Source organism: Gigantopelta aegis, chromosome 9, assembly GCF_016097555.1.
Source record: "Gigantopelta aegis isolate Gae_Host chromosome 9, Gae_host_genome, whole genome shotgun sequence".
Taxonomy (NCBI): Eukaryota; Metazoa; Mollusca; class Gastropoda; order Neomphalida; family Peltospiridae; genus Gigantopelta; species Gigantopelta aegis.
Genome location: NC_054707.1, coordinates 36,176,563 through 36,190,967, shown reverse-complemented (window position 1 = coordinate 36,190,967; position 14,405 = coordinate 36,176,563). Strand labels below are relative to the sequence as shown.

At 38.2% G+C, this 14,405-nt stretch overlaps 2 protein-coding genes across 2 annotated transcripts in view; one reads left to right on the top strand and one right to left on the bottom strand.

Annotated features, from left to right (window-relative positions):
- The first annotated feature begins 2,829 nt into the window (after window positions 1–2,829).
- On the top strand, window positions 2,830–4,962 carry LOC121381543 (uncharacterized serine-rich protein C215.13-like). Its single transcript, XM_041510870.1, has one exon. It carries the CDS (start codon window positions 2,830–2,832, stop codon window positions 4,960–4,962), a length of 2,133 nt encoding a protein of 710 aa, XP_041366804.1.
- Window positions 4,963–10,977: 6,015 nt separating this feature from the next.
- LOC121381861 overlaps window positions 10,978–14,405 on the bottom strand; it is a 29,951-nt gene continuing 26,523 nt past the window's right edge. The window contains exons 13-14 of the mRNA XM_041511238.1: window positions 13,030–13,154; window positions 10,978–12,381 (exon numbers count right to left, since the gene is read on the bottom strand). Coding sequence (XP_041367172.1) covers window positions 12,302–12,381; window positions 13,030–13,154 — 205 coding nt within the window. The 3' untranslated portion in view covers window positions 10,978–12,301. The remainder of the gene's footprint in view (window positions 12,382–13,029; window positions 13,155–14,405) is intronic.

The following is a 14,405-nucleotide window of genomic DNA, read 5'->3' as shown; positions in this document are numbered from 1 at the left end:
CCACTCCCCCACCCCTCACCCCCACCCCCACCCCACCCCGCGACCCTGCACCTATAAATTTAAAGAACTAATGATAGAGTCAGGCTATCAACTGTCACAATGGAGTTGGCTAAGTCGCCGATCTCTCTACTTTTACGGCTGTCCAATTGCTAGTATGAGCACTTTTACACATCGATTATCGTCGTATACAACTCCTACCTTGATTAGTTTTTAATTTGAGCGCCCCCATCGTAAGTTGGGAGTTTGGAAAATTACAACACAACCATCGAGTTGGCCAACTTCGTTGTGACAGTTGATAGTCTGAGCCTAGCATATGGAGGAGTAAAAAAAAAGAAAGTATATTAAAGAAGTTGGCAACATTTATAAACATAATTTGTAAATTTTCTAAATGCACAGTTAAAACCACTATCATATAACAGTAAATACATGTATTGTACATACTAATATATATTGCTATGTATAATATATTTCATCCTCCTCTATACCATCTTGTTTGTCATATTTATTTAACGACGCACTTTTATTTACGGTTATATGGCGTCGGACATATGGTTCAGGGCCCCGTTCCACGAAAGAATTGTAGCTAAGGTTAATTATGGTGACTTACGGTGAATTTTACAATTGGCACCGTAAACTTTACAGCCGTTCCACAAAGCAACCTTACGGTAGTCGTAAGTGCCCCTTTAATGATTAAAATAGTCTTTACGAAGACGTACGAATTAGTTAAATAATGAATTGATTACCGACTTTTCTGAACATCTTAGATGTATTCATTGGTATCGGACATCCATGAAGTAACTTTGTCAGTTTATTTGCTAAGCGATAATTGCCGAATGCATAAGACATGAGAGTTATCTCCCGTATTTTCATGTAAAGGTCGTATGACCTAGAATATTTTAATCGAAAGCCGAGTTTCATAAAAGGTATTTGGTATATATTAGATCTATTTTTACACAAAATCACCATCTAACTGCCATTTGACATCTACGTTAGTGGCTTACAGCTGCCTCGTACCTATTGTAAACTTTCTCAGTAATTTACGACGATAGTAAAAAACACCGCGTCGTGGAACGGGCTGGCGATCGTAGACAAAAATTACGGTCGCGATGGTAGGTATTTACGGCGATAGTAGTGCTAAGATCGCTTCGTGGAACGGGGCCCAGGACCATACATATATTGAGGGAGGAAACCCGATGTCGTCACTTCTTGGGCCACTCTTTTTGATTAGCAGCAAGGGATCTTTTATATGCACCATCCCATAGACAGGATAGCACATACCACGGCCTTTGATGTACCAGTCGTGGTGCACTGATTGGAGCGAGAAATAGCCCAATGGGCCCACTAACGGGGATCGATCACACACACACACACACACACACACACACACACACACACACACACACACACACACACACACACACAAATACACACACACACAGACACACACACAAATACACACACACACACACACACACACACACACACAAATACACACACACACACATACACACAAATGCACACACAGACACACACAGACGCACACAAATACACACACACACACACACAGACACACACACACACACATATACACACACAGACACACACATACACACACACACACACACACACACACACACACACACACACAGACACACACACACACAAACACACACATACATACACACACACATACACACACACACACACACAAATACACACAAACACACACACAGACACACACACACAGACACACACACACACACACAGACACACACACAGACACACACACACATACACACAGACACACACACGCATACACACACACACACACACACACAGACACACATACATACACACACAAACACAAACACACGCACAAATAAACACGTACATACACACACAAACACATATACACATAAACAAACACATACACATACATACACACACACACACACACACACAGGGGACAGAGAGAGAGAGAGAGAGAGAGAGAGAGAGAGAGAGAGAGAGAGAGAGAGAGAGAGAGAGAGAGAGAGAGAGAGAGAGAGAGAGAGAGAGAGAGAGAGAGAGAGGTATATGAGGTGCAAGTACATGTATATCATTGTGTCTAAAGACTGAACATCATCCGAGAGTAATGACCTAGTAGACAAAATTGTTTCTGGAGCTTGCCGACAGCTGACCGGACATTATCACATCACCCGTGTCGCTAGCAGACAGTTCTAGCAGGAAGTCACACCCTGACTTCTAATCACTGGGTTCTTTGTCGGAGCCAACTATTAAAGGCTCCAATTATAAAGATCTATTGAAACTGGGACGTGAAATGCAACAAGATTACACAGACGGCTTACGTCGAACTTGCGCTGTATTCTCATCATCGATGTGTCTAGCGCTGTAACATATATTTATTTGTGTTGTAATGTAATTGCCCTTCCAAGTACAATCCTGCCACGGAACCGCCCACTGGCGAGGTCAGAGGCCAAATCCGTGGTAGGCGTGCCCGAACCTTTCTGGATAGGGGCACGTAAATAGAGTTTCCATTCCCCATTCCAAGTACAAAACGTTATGTGCCAGAATCGGAATTTCTTTTGTTAATACTGGATGAGGTTGTTTTTTGTTCTTGTTTGTTTTTTATTCAAAAAGGATGTGACGTGACAGATGTGGACAGCTATGATTTGCTGTGTTGTTTTCATTTTACTTTGTAGGACATGTCTCCTTTTAGGAACTGGTAATTATATGAAGGGCTTGCGTTTGGAAGTAGATGATTTCACCATCGTTTGGAATCGTGACGTTTCAACAAATGGTAAGTTGGGAAAACCTCACATGAATAACATGTATGAATATGAACGTTTGAAAGACACTGAATTGACAAGAGTCGCCGACGTGTATGGAGTACAAATACGGAACAAACAGCACGAGGTAAGCACATTGACTAGTTCAACAAAATCAGGGAAAATATTTAATTCTGCGAAAACAACTCGTGGTTCTACTAGGACTGGGAAACACGCCCCTGAGGACCGCGTTCTGAAAATAACTTCCAAAGAAGGCAACTATCTACCATTCGATTTGAAAGTAGAAGTTAAAGATGGTTCGGCGGAACAAATGAAGTCAAGCAAAATAACAGGCTCGACCAAACACCCAGAAACTGGACATCGTTTTAGTGTTCCTCAAAGCCAGTCCTATAACGGTCAGGTGACTTCTTCTTCTTCTTCTTCTTCTTCTTCTTCTTCTGCGATCCCAAAAGTTCAGGTGACTAATAATGACCTTGAACCAACCATTGTCATTAATTCAGAAGCAATCTGGCACGAGAGTCCAATATCGCATCCAACTTACAACACACTGACAACCCGCGATGGCGCGGCAGTCGGCGAAATAAGAAGTGGATCAAACAATATCCGTCACAGTTCCGTGAACTTAGAGAGACTGACCAAGATTTCCTCCACAGTGATATCAAAAACTGGTGGGCTTAGAACTTCGTTCTTACCAATATCCTTTATGACAACAAAGGCGCCTATTACTCGAGGCGATTCAATGCAGGGTGGTAGAAATCCTGAAGCAAAGTATACCTATCCCAATTCTTCGGCAAGGCAGAACAGTTCGAACAAGGTGGCCCTGCCCTGGCTAACAAAAGCTGGCCCTTTAAAGACCTCACGGTTAGCGATATTCTTCAGGACATCTACGGAGAACCCAGATGAATCAAATACTCGTGACAGATTTACTCGTACAAGTAATGTCAATCCACGAGCCAGTCTCACCACAGTTACCACGACATCGCAGGACGAACACGTATCTGACCTAACTACTGGATCAAGTAATCTGCATTGGAATTCCGCTGTGCACGAGAGTTTAAACAGCATTGGCTTGACTCCAACAACAGCAGCTGGTCCTTCCGAGATTTCAGAGTCTTCAGACTCTCCATCATCCTTTAGGACAAATAATCCAGCAGCTCCTACCCGACCAAGTATCTCGCAATGGTTGAACTCACCTACTACAGGAAATGGCAATTCAACGATGAGCCATAAAAGTACTGCAGCAAGTAATCAGCGACAACAGACCGCTCATTTTATAGGATTCGCAACCTTGAAATCACCTACTACAGGAGATGGAAGGTCAACTATCAGTCATATAAGAACTCTAGCAAGTATTCATCGACAACGGGTCGCTCATGTTACATCATACACAACTTTGAACTCACCTACTACAGGAGATGCAAAGTCAACTACCCGACCAAGTGTCTCGCAATGGTTGAACTCACCTACTACAGGAGATGGGATGTCAACTATCAGTCATGGAAATACTCCAGCAAGTAATCAGAGACAATGGACCGCTCCTGTTACAGCATACAAAGCGGTACTTGATGAGACAGCATCTCATCATCCAACGTATGATGACTTCCTGTTCACTCGTGGTGGACCAGCCGACAGCGATGATCGTCGTCGACCAAGTTATGTCTATCAGCGAGCCACTCCCGTCACAGAAGAACTCGCAACACGGCACGTAGTCAACACAACATTGAAACTTTTGGCTACAGCCACCGATCATGCCAAGCTTAAAGAACTATTGACACCTGAACTCGGTAATAGTATGCGCAACGACGAACACAGGTCTGAACCTCCTTCTTATCAGGTCTTAAGCACAGATAGTACTGAAGAGAAGTTTAAAGATCTAAAGACATTGGGACCCAGCAGCGAGCGAGACGACGAGTTCGTACTTTATCCCACTGATGAAACCTTGGTCACAGGTTCTGATCAACGGAAGCTTACCAACGGACCTGCACCTAGAACTGCACCTGAATCAGGTAACGTACGTGAACTAGAGAGGAACAGACTCATGTTGGGTCTGGAGCCATTTTCTCAGCCCGATTTGAATACTAGTATGTTTTATTTCGTCACTATAATCAGTGTGGCTTGCTTCATTGCAGTGTTGCTGTTCGGAACGTTCTGCTACGTGTGTTCCGCAGAGTAATCGGAGAGTACACGATTGTGTGGAATTCAACCAACCGCACGGTCAACTGATGATGACGCCCCGTAACCTCGCCAGAAAAAAAAAATAAACAGGTCCAGTATCCTCGCAAAACGCTCGGTGACCCAAAGTGTGCGCCGAGCAGTCAAGGAATGTGATGAGGCGGGAACCAGTCAAATCCGAGAAAATCGTTGGCGCTCGCTATTAAAATGTGTTAAGTGAACGTGAACCATGGATATATAGTTCGTCCCATCATTGTATAAAAATGTTTTTTGTAAATAATTTCAGTTTGGTTTAACGTAAGAAGACAAGTAAAAGTAGTTTGGAAATAACAAAAACAACTATTTGTGTGTGTCATATACAAATCAATTGGCTCAGAAATAAATAACTTGTAGTAAATTCCATAGTATGAAAAAAGGCGTTCTCTGTGGGACGGACTATACGGAATATGTAGGCCACTGGCTGGAAACGGTTTCCGAACTAACAGAGTTGAATTCATTCCATTAATCTGGTTTAATGTTGTGACTGTAAATACTTAGAAGTTGTTTTGCACAAGCGTACGAGACGCAGGAGGGGTTTCAGTCCTAGCAAAAAAAAACTCAAATTCAAGCAGAAAGAGCTGGCCTGAACACTAAAGTAGTGTCGGAAATAGAATAAAAATGATTTTTGTAAATTATTTCTTTCATATTAAACTGACAAGTAAATATTTTGTAAATACCTATTTAATGATACTCTACCTAATTTAGCATTTACTTGTTTGGGCTCTCATTGTTGTACAAGGTGGTGTTTACTCTTGAAATTGAAATAAAAATGTCAGTAAACAGGAGATTTGTGACCTTTATTGGAACAGACTATAACACATTTTGATCATATGTGTCAATTTCATTTACTCTTAAACAAACTTTTAATTTAAAACTGCAACATAAATTGCAGCATAAATTATTAATTATGACCAGCATATTTAGTGAATATAAATTCAATATAAGTACATTAGAAATGTACACAATCATGCAACCACTTAAAGGTGGTATATTAGAAGTTATATGTGAGCATCTGTTTGTGATAAAATTCTCCAATAAAAATGTATTTTCTACTAGTAAATTAAATTATTTCCTATAATCATTTATGGGCATATAGTTATTAAAGGTGTAGTCTTTAAATATTAAAGCAAAATTTAATAAAAACATGATTTGCAATTGCTGTCATTATGCAACTTTGAGATAGCACCTTTAATACCGGTATAATAGATCACAAACTCAGAATGGTTCTTGACAGTTTTGCTAAAAAGTTATTTATAAATGTCTACAAATATTTTGTTTTGGAGAGAGATAGGGGTAAACCGTCATCAGAAACAGTCCTTCACATATTGTAATAGTAATGAAATTGACAATGCATGTTGACTACAATTGTTTATAGTCTGTTCCAATAAAGTGCACAAATCACCTGTTTACCGACATCTTTCTTTTAATTTCAATAGTAAACACCATCAATGAGAGCCAAAACAAATAAATGCTAAATTAGGTAGACTATCATTAAATATATATTTACAAAATATTTACATGTCTGTTTTATATGTAAGAAATAATCGACGAAAATAATTTTTATTCTATTTCCGACAGTACTTTACATAATTCTACCCGCAGTATTAATTGTCATCCATGTAAACATGCGTGGCGATTCGTTTATAACCCTATATAGCTATTTGGCAATAATGCTAATATGAAAAAATGCAATCCGTTATTCGTGCCCGTTTGTTTAATTTTAGAAAAAAAACAGACACCCCCCACCCCACACACCCACACACATATCTACAAACATGGGAGCCCGTACGCCTGTGTTGTTTTGTGAAAGAAACCCTTTATTCGTTTTCAAATAAGGAAGGAAATGTTTTATTTAACAACGCACTCAACACATTTTGTTTACGGTTATATGGCGTCAGACATATGGTTAACATGTTTACATGTCACCAAAATATTTATTTAAAAAAACCCACACACTATCATTAGAACCATTACTAGTTAGCATGAAAACCAAAGGACCTTTTTCAAAACGGATTGTCTTTATATATTGCAGAATGTTTTATATTGCTGGGGTAAGCACAAATGTAATTTAGGACCGAGGAGACAGATCGATTTAATTAATAAATTATCATGCTAAGTTCGGTTTTATGCAATGATTATGGAGAAATAGTAGATGTTTTTTGATTACATTAGTAATTATGTATGCATCGATGACAAAAATATGATTATTTTAACTTTGTTTTAATATTAGGTCAAATAAATATCAAAATAGATAATTTATTCGCACGTGAAGTCGTGTGTATAATTTTTTTTTCTTCTAAATGATCAATTATGTACTGTTATATACCATCAGTTTAACTTTGGTTATTGGTTTAATGTGCTACACTGTTGGAAAAAAACCCGTTTGGTCACAAACTCTACATCCCGTGAGTAAGTCCGCCATTTTGAATTCAAAATGGTTGTGCCCTTTTCACAGAAAAAAATACTGATGAAATGAAAATAACGAAAAATACAAGCACCATGTTGCCCGTCTAACCATTCTTCACGTTTCATATCAATATAGACATCTATAATATTAGCGGGTTAAGATTTAGCTCAGTCGGTCAAGTACTCGCTTGAGGATCGAATCACCTCAGTGGATCCATACAACTGATTTGGGTTTTTTCTCGTTCCAACCACTGCACCACAACTGGTCAAAGGCCGTGGTATGTGCTTTCCTGTCTGTGAGAAAGTGCATATAAAAGATCCCTTGCTGCATTAAAAAAGAAATGTAGCATGTTTTCTCTGATGACTACGAGTCAATTACCAAATGTTTGACATCCAGTAGCCGATTATTAATTAATCAATGTACTCCAGTGGTGTCGTTAAACACAACAATCTTTTGATCGTAACCTGGAGTGGTATCCTTGCCCTGTTGTGATTGTTGTTTACTGCTTACCCCTGAGTTATTTATATTTTGGACTATATGGCAAAATTATCTAATTTTGACATTCAATGGCCTTTGATTAATAAATCAATGTGCTCTAGTGTTGTCGTTAAATAAAACAAATTAAAACTTTCTATAACATTAGCAGGGGAAGGGAAACTCTATTAACGTGCCCCTATCCACGAAGGTTCAGGCACGCCCACCACGGATTTAGCCTCTGACTTCGCCAGTGACTAACTCCGGAGCAGGGGGGTGGGGGGGGGGGGGGGGGGGGAGGGTAAGTTTGAGGTGGGCGGAATTTGGAAAAAAGCCATTTAGTAAAGTCAACGCGAGCGCGGACCAAATAGCAGACACTTCGCAAACTTGAAGTAACACCGAGTGGGAGCCGTGCTCTGATTGGCTGAATTTCGATTCCTCGGTGAAGCCTGACAAATACCTAAGTCTACAAAGAGTAACTGCATCCAAAAACATGTCTGGACTCTAAAATTTGACCCAAAATAGTTAAGACTGCTCAGCCAAAAGGTTTTTAAGGTGATTTTGAACAATTGAACGGGCGCCGAAATAAAATGCGTTAGACTACTTATAAAAAAATAAACATAAGAAGGTGGGGGTGGGGGGTGGGGGTAGGGGGGGGGGGGGGGGGGGGGTAACTCAAGAGAGCAGGCACACACGTCTTGCTTCATCGCTTGCTGTTTTCGAAAAGTAACATTAGCAAACTGTTAAAGGTTGCACTATGCCAAATATAAGCTCACAGGTAAGCGGAATAACTGTTACATCAGCACTAAACCAAATGTTACCTCCCTTGCTTTAAAAACGTGTGTGTGTGTGTGCATGTTGTATGTATGCAGGTGTGTATGTACAGACGCACGTACGCACGTACGCACGTACGCATTGAAATGGCAACAGTAGGTTTCCTCCCTCAATATCTGTGTGGTCCTTAACCATATGTCCAGCCCCATATAACTGTAAATAAAATGTGTTGAGTGTGTCGTCAAATAAAACATTTCCTTCCTTCGTGAAACTTAAGCAAACTATCTGCTACTGTTATATTTTCATTTTGCCAAATTGATTTTTTCACCCGAGAAAGATGCGTGTGCACAGGTAACACTGTTTTGTAAGTTTAACATCCCCTCTCCCCCAATGTTCCAAACGAATTTTATTTGTAAATATTTTCTGGGGGAATATGACCCGGAAACTCTCTAGAACATTATCTCGCCAGTCTATCCCCACCCCAACCCCACCCACCTCATACACAAACACAAATATCCTGCAAACACGCCTGTGCGATGCCTAGGGTCAATTAAGAACAATTTTAAGTCAGACCTAAAAACTAAAAACTTTGCTTAACGTCCTCGATCTGTCAGCCCCCCCCCCCCCCCCCCCCCCACCACACACCTCCCAATGTCTACTTGCTTCCGCCGTGCCTGAGTCATGTTATGACTTTCTAAAGTGATGATAAATTATCTAAATGTATTCTAATACAATTTGGTATTCGACAAACAATTTTCAGGCGATGGAGTAGTATGGAAGGAATCGGATCATATGTACAATATCAGGAAATAAAACTAAAAAGAAACGTTTACTTTGTTTAACCACACCACTAGAGCACATTGATTTATTAATCATCGACTATTGGATGTCAAACATTTGCTAATTTTGACATAATAGTCTTAGAGAGGAAGCCCGCTACATTTTTCCATTAGTAGCAAGGGATCTTTTATATGTACCATCCCACAGACGGGATAGTACATGCCACAGTCTTTGTTATGTCAGTCGTGGTGCATTGGCTGGAAAGATAAATAGCCCAATGGGCCCACCGACGGGGATTGATCTCAAACCGACCGCGCATCAAGCGAGTGCTTTACCACTGGGCTACGTCCCGCCCCTATCATACCTAAGAAAGAAGGAAATGTTTTATTTAACGACGCACTCAACACATTTAATTTACGGTTATATGGCGTCAGACATATGGTTAAGGATCACACAGATATAGAGAGAGGAAACCCGCTGTCGCCACTTCATGGGCTACTCTTTTCATTTAGCAGCAAGGGATCTTTTATATGCACCATTCCACAGACAGAGTAGTACATACCACGACCTTTGATATACCAGTCGTGGTGCACTGGCTGTGTGTGTGGGTGTGGGTGTGTGGGTGTGTGTGTGTGTGTGTGTGTGTGTGTGGTGAGAATAAGCCAGTACCACCCCAGGTCACAGTAAAGTCCGACTAAGTGACCGGGTTTTGTGAAACCATTGCCCAAAATTATACCTATCCGTTTTTACTATTGCATACAATTTGGGAAAGTCCATTGGAATGAAATCTGTACTATGATGACCTGTAACTATATATAGATAACAGTCATGCTAGACATATACATTTTGCAAAATCATTATTTGGATACAATCACATCACATCCAAGTACATGTGAAACATTCTGTAATATATGAAATCAATTGCACCGATAAATCTTGCTTGCATTGCCATATTGCCAAATGTAATGATATCATTTTATAGGTAAAACTACTCCAGTATTAAGACCAACACGCTGTTGTGATACCATTGGTCGTTTCTAGTGCATTACGACCATGCCAAAGAGACCATATTATAACAGTAAGTTTTCTGCATTTTTCGTTTACTGAATTGTTGAAAGTATAATATTATATTATGTCAAAATGACCGAAACCTTTTAGCTACAAAAAGATAACGTTTTGACGTTTTGACGTATAATAAGCGAAAACCGTTTGGGTATAATTTTTATTTAAGACTTTTAGTAAACATTTCTAATTCCTAATGTATATGATCCTTAATGTATGATTATGATCATATCAGTAGATTGTATTTCACCCTAACCAAGCCATAAGACATGGAGGTTTACCATAGGTATGTTATGATGCACTGCAGATCACTGGTAAATGTCGATATATTCTACAAGGTAAATCACCTCCATAATGTTTACAAATAATGTTAGCATACTAGTATATATTTTACCTCTATTTGCCTTTTTGGACAGGGAATAAGAAGGTCATGCACTTCATACAATAGAATACAACGATGAACTCGCAAATGGGGTGAACGAATTTTTATTCAATGAAACAAGTTACATATCATTAAATCCATCCACATTTTTGATCCAAAGACTGATAAATTTTGGACTGAAAATATTAACAATATCTGAATAGATGTCTAAAAACAATAGATTTTGTATATGTAATAGGACATACAATAAATCGTTTAAACGGTTTCATTATTTGTATTACATCACAGTTCCATCAGATATTATATCAAAATGCTATAAGAAAGGTTCAAATATTGATGCAAATCCAAACATTATTTTTTTAATGTGGTTGTTGTTAGTTGTTGGGTTTTTGTATTTAAATTTATTTTTTTTACTTTTCTAGTGTGTAATTTATTTAAAGAAATTCAAAAGAAATGTATATACTTAGGTTTTAGAAAATGTTTTCGGGAAAGGTAGAATAATGTTCGTAATTTGGTTAAATCAAAAATGAAGCATGAATGACATTACTACCAGCTTTGGATTTATTTTATATTACCAATATTATAGATGAACAAATAATTATTTTGCCGTATTATCAAATGGTAAATCTAGCACTTAAGGCTATGTATTCAAAATTTAGAGAAAGTTCATTAGCTAATTACCTTTAAACAATGTTATTCCATGACATGATATGCATTTTGAAACTGATTTAGTAGCTGGTGTTATTTTAATGAAAAGAAAATCGGACCAAAATATATTGGTGCTTGATATCTGAAAAGTTCATCCATAATATTGATACAAACACACTAATAAATATTCATATGCAAACAACAAATGTAAACAAAGAAAACAAAAGGTATTTCAAAGTGACACTTATGACACGATTATATAGAAAGAACTGTTCTCCGAATGCGAAAATGATATATCAAAACGTTGTGTAAAGAAATCTTTTTTTAAAATCTTAATTTAAAAGCAAATATAAATATCCTTTTTGTTACTAGAAAGGAGAAACATATTTTATCAAGTAAAAAATAAAAAGTGCTTGGTTTATTAACTTTACAAAATATGAAAAAAGGTTTTGGTTGGTATCTCGATATTCGGACAAAAAACAGTTCACACAAAATGTTGACACAATTGTAATTATAATTTAATGACGAAGGTCTCTGATAGCTGTTCTTAAATAAAAAAATAAAAGTGCTTGGTTTATTAACTTTACACAAACAAAAAAAGAGAAAAAAGGTTTTGGTTGGTATCTCGATATTCGGACAAAAGGTTCACACAAAATGTTCACACAATTGTAATTAGCGTTCAGTCACGAAGGTCTCTTGTAGTTGTTCTTATTATTTACTTGTGTATTTATTATCACAGCACACTTTGGTTTAAAAAAATATCATTTAGACGTTTTAAATCCGTCTGGTGATCTCCAGCAACATGACAAGGATACCAACAGTAAAACCAACTCCAGTCAGAGATGCAGCAGCACCTGCAAAGTAACGGTTAAAATCAACAGATCAGTATTGATATTGCTACTTTATTTTAAAAACAAAATCCACCCCTAAATGTCCACAACATTGTTTTCCCCACACACTAGATGTAAGCATGTTTAGTGTTAAACCGACTGAGCTAAACGGCACTGTGCACTAGCAAAACGCACGTCAGAATTGTTTCAATGTAGACTGCTATAAACAATATTTAAACGTTTGTTTCGATTTTTTTTCTTACTTATTTTAATGCTTATATCCAGTTAAGGTTCAAGCACGCTGTCCTGGGCACACACCTCAGCTATCTGGGCTGTCTGTCCAGGACACAGGGTTAGTTGTTAGTTGGTTAATGGTTAGTGAGAGAGAAGAGGGTGTAGTGGTCTTACACCTCACCTACCCAATTGAGCCCTTAAGAATATATATATATTTTATTATTGTTATTTTGTTTTCTCTATAGATTTATATCGTAACATTATTTTTAGTTTCATGTAATAAAATGTTTTAGGTGTCCAATAAGTCTCTTTAAACTAGTTGGCAATATAATTTATGTTTGTTTTATATAACTTTATGTATATTGTCATTTGACACTTTAATAAACAGTTAACTAATCATAATATGCATGCATTTATCTAGCCTCGCACATCCCTTACCACAATACTCGTCGATCAGTGGTTGAGCGTAGTTGGCAATGACGTCTGTAGGAGAACTAGTTCCGTCACATCCTGTCTCTGTTGCCGTGATCTTCTGCAAGCATTCCTTGGCCGTGTTTGCTTTACTGTAGTTAAAGAATATAGGCTTATTATTCGGTATGTGTACATAACACAAATAAATAACTAATAGTATATGACATTCATCGATTGTAATTTATTCATAATAAATTAAGTTTTTTTGTTGTTTTTTTCTTACACAACATATATACATGACACGGTGTGTTAATATTTTAACGATATATGACTGACTGCTCCTAGGTGATGACCAGGTCACCAATCCCATACTATCCAATGAAAAAACAAAAACAAGAACGGTCGAATCGATCACTCCGCGACGTACAAGTTAAACTGAAATTGACTTGTCTGTGAAACACGAGTTAAATATATGCGCAAGGGCCGTAAATAGGTTTTCGTTGGAAAAGGCATTTGAATTTATTTTAAAACTGGTTGTTTTTCTCTATTTATATAATATGGGATTATTCACCCACAGACTGAAGCAAAAATGCGTTGATCAATTCACATCAACAAAGTCCCTTAGTACGACCTCAGTTGTGTGGGTCTATAAGTTGATTTTATGATCCTGGTTCCAATACGAAATGCAGATATTTGGCACAGTTCAGGCTACTTTGTATTATTAACATGATTGTTTTCCTTCAGACGTCCCCTTAGAACTGTTTCAAACATGATCATTCAATACTGGGAATCTGTCACAGGCACGGCGGAGCAAGAGGGAGGGGGGGGGGGGGGGGGGGGGGGAGGGCTGAATAAAAAATACTATTGGTAGAATACTGAATAAAAAATACTATTGGTAGAATATCTTAACGCAGAGATGAATTTTACTTACAGAATGCAAGAAATTGCATTTCAGAACATCTATTTTTCAAAGGTTTATTGGGGAGCATATCCCCCGAACCCCCTAGAAACTTTGCTTAACGTCCTCGATCTGTCAGCCCCCCCCCCCCCCCCCCCCCCGCCATGTGCCTGAGTCATGTTATGACTTTCTAAAGTGATGATAAATTATCTAAATGTAATGTATTCTAATACAATTTGGTATTCGACAAACAATTTTGAGGCGATGGAGTAGTATGGAAGGAATCGGATCATATATACAATATCAGGAAATAAAACTAAAAAGAAACGTTTGTTTTGTTCAACAACACCACTAGAGCACATTGATTTATTAATCATCAGTTATTAGATATCAAACATTTGGTCATTTTGACATATATAGTCTTAGAGAGGAAACCCGCTACATTTTTCCATTAGTAGCTAGGGATCTTTTATATGCACCATCCCACAGACAGGATAGCACATAC

Excerpts from the sequence above, each read along its gene's own strand:
- LOC121381543 (XM_041510870.1), top strand. The coding sequence starts at position 2,830 with ATGTATGAATATGAACGTTTGAAAGACACTGAATTGACAAGAGTCGCC.